The sequence below is a fragment of the Limulus polyphemus genome, unplaced genomic scaffold (genome assembly GCF_000517525.1).
Source record: "Limulus polyphemus unplaced genomic scaffold, Limulus_polyphemus-2.1.2 Scaffold735, whole genome shotgun sequence".
NCBI lineage: Eukaryota > Metazoa > Arthropoda > Merostomata > Xiphosura > Limulidae > Limulus > Limulus polyphemus.
The window spans coordinates 129,431-135,438 of NW_013666345.1; the positions used below are offsets into that span (position 1 = coordinate 129,431).

The 6,008-nt window shown below is 29.7% G+C and overlaps 1 protein-coding gene across 3 annotated transcripts in view; it reads right to left on the minus strand.

Annotated features, from left to right (window-relative positions):
• The window catches only part of LOC106460246 (DNA replication licensing factor mcm4-like), a 54,015-nt gene that overhangs the window by 30,045 nt on the left and 17,962 nt on the right, over positions 1 to 6,008 (minus strand). For all 3 annotated transcript variants that reach the window (XM_022386919.1, XM_022386918.1, XM_013919931.2), the window contains exons 7-10: positions 4,207 to 4,416; positions 3,202 to 3,436; positions 2,586 to 2,828; positions 2,026 to 2,110 (exon numbers count right to left, since the gene is read on the minus strand). In XM_022386919.1, the coding sequence (XP_022242627.1) occupies positions 2,026 to 2,110; positions 2,586 to 2,828; positions 3,202 to 3,436; positions 4,207 to 4,416 (773 nt within the window). The remainder of the gene's footprint in view (positions 1 to 2,025; positions 2,111 to 2,585; positions 2,829 to 3,201; positions 3,437 to 4,206; positions 4,417 to 6,008) is intronic.

A 6,008-nucleotide genomic window follows, 5' to 3' on the forward strand; every position in this document is an offset into this window, starting at 1 on the left:
TTTTTCTTTGCTATTGTCGAAACTTAACTAAATTTTTTTAAACTAATGGTAGAAATGCACTAAATGATTTATATTTAATTAAGTAATGCACCAAAAAAACATAGAATAATAACATACAAAAAGCAGATAATGTCCCATAACTATCACAGTTTATCTGGCTTTCTAACTATGTGACAAGAGCTGTCACAAATTCATCCAAGCTAGTCTATATGTTTTCCATGGGAATAAAGCTTGAACTGAAAAAGAGAAAACAATGTAATATAATACATCATTTGACAGATGAATATCTTGGCTTTCTATTGGTTATATATAACACAGTATTAAACTTCAAAGAGAATTATTAACAAATCCTGAAAAAGAGGATGTGACAGACAGGTGTAGCAAGAGGGATCTGATTTTCTATTTGATGGCTCTGTAACCAAACAAGATTGAAGGCTATGAAAATTATGCCTTGCCAGAGTGATAACAATGAGTAATTTATATTAAATTTCGTAGTTATTGGAGATGTGGTGAATAAATTAGAGAAAAGAGGATACCTAGAGATGAAACGTCACAATTCTCATACTAGGGTGAGATTGAGGATTTTTTAAAAATATTTCGTTATAAAATTTATGTACTTAAAACTTGTGTACTATTAAGGTATGGATTATTAGTTACAATTTTATGCTTTAATAATTGGTATAATAGGAACAAAAAGTAGTATAATTAAATTCTGAATGTAACTCACTGAAAACCTCATGACATGCACAGTAAAGGATGCCCATGGTGAGAGAGTTAACCCTCTCTCCCCGGGTAACCCTCCACTGCACATGACACAAGGTTTTAGTGTCTTACATTCAAAACTTTATTAAACTACTTTTTGTTTATGTTATACCAATTAGAATAGCATAAAATCTTAGCTAATAATCCATATTTTAATAGTATACAAGTCTTATGTCCTTAATTCTACAAGGAAATATTTAAAATAATCCTGAATTTCCACTAGTGTGACACATTGTCTTAGTATGTCATCATTCTTATTTTATCCATCACCCCTCGAAAATGTATGAAATTAAACATAAAATACTCTCTATAAAATCAATATTGCTCAAACAGACCATAATTTTTATAGCCTTCAATAGAAAATCACACCCCCTCCTGCCACACCCACTCTTTCACAATTCGTTAATAGTTCTCTCTTACAGATAATCGTCAATTTCACTCGGAGTAGCAACAACTTCCCAGAGGAAAGTTAACAACTAGCTTGGATGAATTTATAATGGTTCTTGTTGCATAGTTAGGAAGTCAGGAAACTTTTGAGAGAAAAGTGAATTTGTTTACTTTTTGCATATTATTAGTCTATATTCTTTGGTGCATTATTTAATTAAATAAAAATTGTTAAGTGCTTTACTATAATTACTATAAAAAATCAGGCTTAACTCTCCTTGACAATCAAGGGCAAGAAAAAAGAAGATTGGATAAGTACTTTATTTCTTGTTTTTCATATTAATTCTTTATTTATTATTATAAAAGTAACTAAAATTAAAAGTACAGATCTTTTAAAGTTATTCAAGACTATATTAGGTAAAATAAGTAATAATAATAATGTCATTAAAATGGTTCATGAGGCATGCATGCAAGCAGCTCGTGGGTAATGTAATTCGATAGCGTAACGTGACCTGCACACCCACCCACCCCAGTTCAAGGGGCAATAAAATTTAATTATAAATAAATGTATAATGTTACGAACTTAGAGCTACTTAGGATAAACGAATGTAGTTTCATGTTACAATTTGAAGTCATTCTAGAAAGAGAAAAGGGTTAATTTAGGTTTATTTAGATTTTTTTTTGGTGGTTACGAGGTCGGTCGAATTTCATGAAGATATACCCAATATATTGAGAGTTATAAGTATTAAATTTATATCAACTTTAAACGAGTACAAAAGAGAGAGTTAAACAGGTATCTACACACAGTAATATAAACTTGTCTATATAATACTATTCAAGAGAAATTAGTTTGCATTACAACAAAACAGGCACACTTACCGGTCACCTGGCTGAACAGCATCCACAAGGTCATTATGAGCATAAATAATAACTGTGTGGGGGGTCTGACCAGCTGGCATGTCATCTGAAAATTTTTAAATGCTAACTTGCATGAGTGATTAGAATGTACAACACTAGACACCATATAATCTAATCACTTGTTATATCATAAATTTAAAATTTTATGATTCGTACAATCTTACTTAAGATAGTCATGAACACCTTGGATTTAATCAGAACTGCATGATATGTACATTTCAAAGTTGTTCAATAAACTATATATAATGCCAAATGCTCTTCACTTTTGTTACTTCAACTGCTGACAAGCTAACAATGTATCCTTACTACAACAGTTTTACCTTCACATTGGTTAGAGCAGTTTGAAGTTAGTTAATTGTATCTTAGTAAAATTTCATATCATAATGACACACATCTAATTATGAATGTTTTCTCCCTCTCACTAAAATATAATTTTAACCTTAAAACTAAGTCAAATGAAAATATAATACTTAAATCTCATTTCTTTAAAAATATTTATTACTATAATAGAACTGTTTTACCTGGTGATTCCTGTAACTTTATCATTTGCTTATCACTGAATTGAGAACGGTTATGAATCAAGCTGAAAGAATAATTTGTGTTACAATGTCGACATACAGTAGGCTCAGGAATACGTCCTCGATCAATTTCAACAGTTGTTGAGAAAGAACACACATTACACATAAAGAATGCCTCTCTCATTTCTGGGATGATGTTGGAAGTACGAATAACCATTCCACTAATGGTAATTAACTGATCAATATCTGTAAAGAAACAGTTTCAGTTCAGAAATGTCATTTACATAAACTTTGCTTAATAACTAACAAAGCCCCAACAATGAAACAGACAAAGTAATAGATGAGATCCATTTCAATCTGACAATTATTTTTGCTGAAAATTTATTAATCAGTATAAGGGAACACAAAATATTTTTTATGTATTACTATTCATTATATATGTGTTTGTTTATATGAAGCAAAACACCCTCTGTATCTATTATGAATAAAAACATGATTGTTACATTTATAAAATGTGCTGCAAGTACTCAATTGTTTTTACAATATTAATGTAAAATTACATTCACAAGCTAACAAAGAAATAAAGCAAAATAAGTTTCTTTCATAAAACAAGCCTAACCTTCAGGGTTGAGGCCTCTCAGATTTCTTGTTTTTTCAGCATTGAAAGGTCTAACTTGAATTTGATGAGGAAGCTGAGCATCTGGATACCTCTCAAAAAACATTTCATTGATGGCCATATCAAATGTAGGAATGACTTCCTGAGGGTAACATACTAACTGCCGACAGAGGTCGGCATCAAAGTGAGACAAGTGGGTACAGTTCACATTCAAGAATGGTTCTTCAAGAGTGTACACCTGCAAATTCAATATAAATGTTTTACCCTTCTATCCAAGTATGAATACCTGCATGTGTTTCAGTTTTCATGATAATTTGTTAATTCTGAAACCAAAACTATGATTCATTTCCATGCAGAAAGATTTCTCACTCAACTTTAAACTTTTTTTTACTATATCAAATAAGAAAAAATTAAGGCAACACTTCACTTAAACATACACAAAACATAAGCTGATACAGAAACAAGCTTGAAAAAAACAAATGCATATTAAATACTTCCAACATATTGAATATAAATACACTTTAAATATTAAAGCAAGTTACAAAGCTATAATATCATTAATTCTTCCCCATTAACATATATTTAGAGACATTTATTTACAGTGTGGAAGTAGAGAGAAACAAGAAGCATGTCACATCAAGTATTATGAGCAATGGTAGGCAGATAATATATGTAAAATTGATGAAACTTGGTACATTTCACAAATACAAAAGCTATATTGTTATGGACATGTCAGAAAGTAAACATCATAACATTTGTCAAAATGAAATATCTCAACATATGTTTGATTTGGGTTACAAATGACTTTGTATAATGAAAAGACAAATCACTAAAATTACAACACATTTTGCATTGTATGCAAATATTCATTTTGGAGTGATGAATGATAATTTCTATATGATAATGATTATCATAAATACCAATATAATGCCCACCACTAATTCACACATTGTGCACAATAACATTTCATAATAGGTTATAAATTAGCTTCCTTGAAGTAATTGTTACCTCTTCTAACTTCTGTAGATATAAAGGTTTATCAATGTCCATCCCTTCCATTCGTTCATCTGACTCAAGCTCTGGATCAACATAACGGGATACAAATTGTTTAAACTTTTCTTTGCAATGGCTCACAACTACATCTGTACCCCAAATTACCAATTGAGGTCCAGTTCCAGATTCACTTGTATCTCCACCTCTGACTGGCTCTGTTGTTTCCTAAAAGGTTACATATGTTGTGAATTTGTAATTGATCTTGTCGCATAGTTAGAAAAACTGTGATAGTTATGGGACATTGTCTGCTTTTTGCATGTTATTATTCTATGTTCTTTGGTGCATTATTTGATTAAATAAAAATTATTTAGTGCATTACTACCATTAGTATAAAAAAGTTGGGATAAGTCTCACTGACAGCAAAAAAAGAAGACCCAGGTAAGTACTTTATTTCTTGTTTTTCATGTGTATTCTTTATTTATTATTACAAAAGTAACTAAAATGTAAAAATAGGAATCTCTTTAGGTTAGTTACGTTAGATTAGGTAAAATTAATAATAATAATAATAATAATAAAATAAAATTTCACGAGGCATGCACACAAGCAGCTAGTAGTAGTTAGTGGGTAATTCGATAGAATAATGCAAGCCCCCATTTTTCCACAAGTGATTTACAACTCATAATGGCGATAACAGTAGTTAGACATGGATTAAAAGGCAATAAAACATAAAATATAAGTATAAACAGATGTATACTGTTACGAGTTTAAAGCTTTTTAGGATAAACAAATGTAGTTTCATGTTACAATTTGAAGTCATTCTAGAAAGAAGAAAAAAAAAGGTAATTTAGATTTATTTAAATTCTATTTTTTGGGGTGGGGGCAGGTCGATCAAATTGACCAACCTTCTATAGAGTCAGGATAGAGAAAATTAGAGACAAAATATAAAGTTTTACTGAAAACAAATGAAATGTATTTAGGAGCTATGCAAATCTTAACGTGAAAATCACTTTGCATTCGGAAAAGACTCAATATATTCACGGACAAATCTTTTTTTTAGGTTATTAAAAATTCTGATTTTCCTTATGTGAAAGACTTATAATTTTTACTGAAAATCTGCTAAATTTTGTGAAGATATACATATTATATTAAAAGTTAGTAGCATAAGAACTATAACAACTTTAAAAAAGTACAAAGTGTTCACATGGTCGGTCAATTCAACTGAGTCCGTGTAGAGAGTTAACTCTTTCAGCACAGGCTTGGTCCCTGGGACCGACCTCATAACCATTTTTGTGCTTGTTATAGTTTTCTTGCTATACCTTTTAAATTAGTAAGCGAATGTTAACGAAATTTGTCAGATTATCAGTAAACATTACAATGCTTTCATACATACAATATCAAATTCTTTTTATTAAGTCTTAAGGTTTGTAAAGCAATGTTTTTCTCACGTCTTTTTTTTTCTTTTTGCATGTTGCCTATCTAACATGCAAAATAATTTTCGTTTTAAGATTAAAAATACTTTTATTCATCAGAAAATGTTCAAATTTCACATGCAAAATCTTAATAATGTCCAGATAGTTATCAAATGTTTCTTAAAAAAAAACTTTATATTTTATCTGTTATTTTCAGTAATGAATCTCTGTATGGGTTCTGTAGATTTGACCGATCTCGTAACTACCATAAAAAATTAAGAAATAAATATGAATTATGCTTCTTTCTTTCTAGAATGAACACAAATTATAAAACAAAAACAAATGTTTAGACTAAATACCTTAAATCTCATAACATTATACATTTATATATATTTAACATTTTTATTA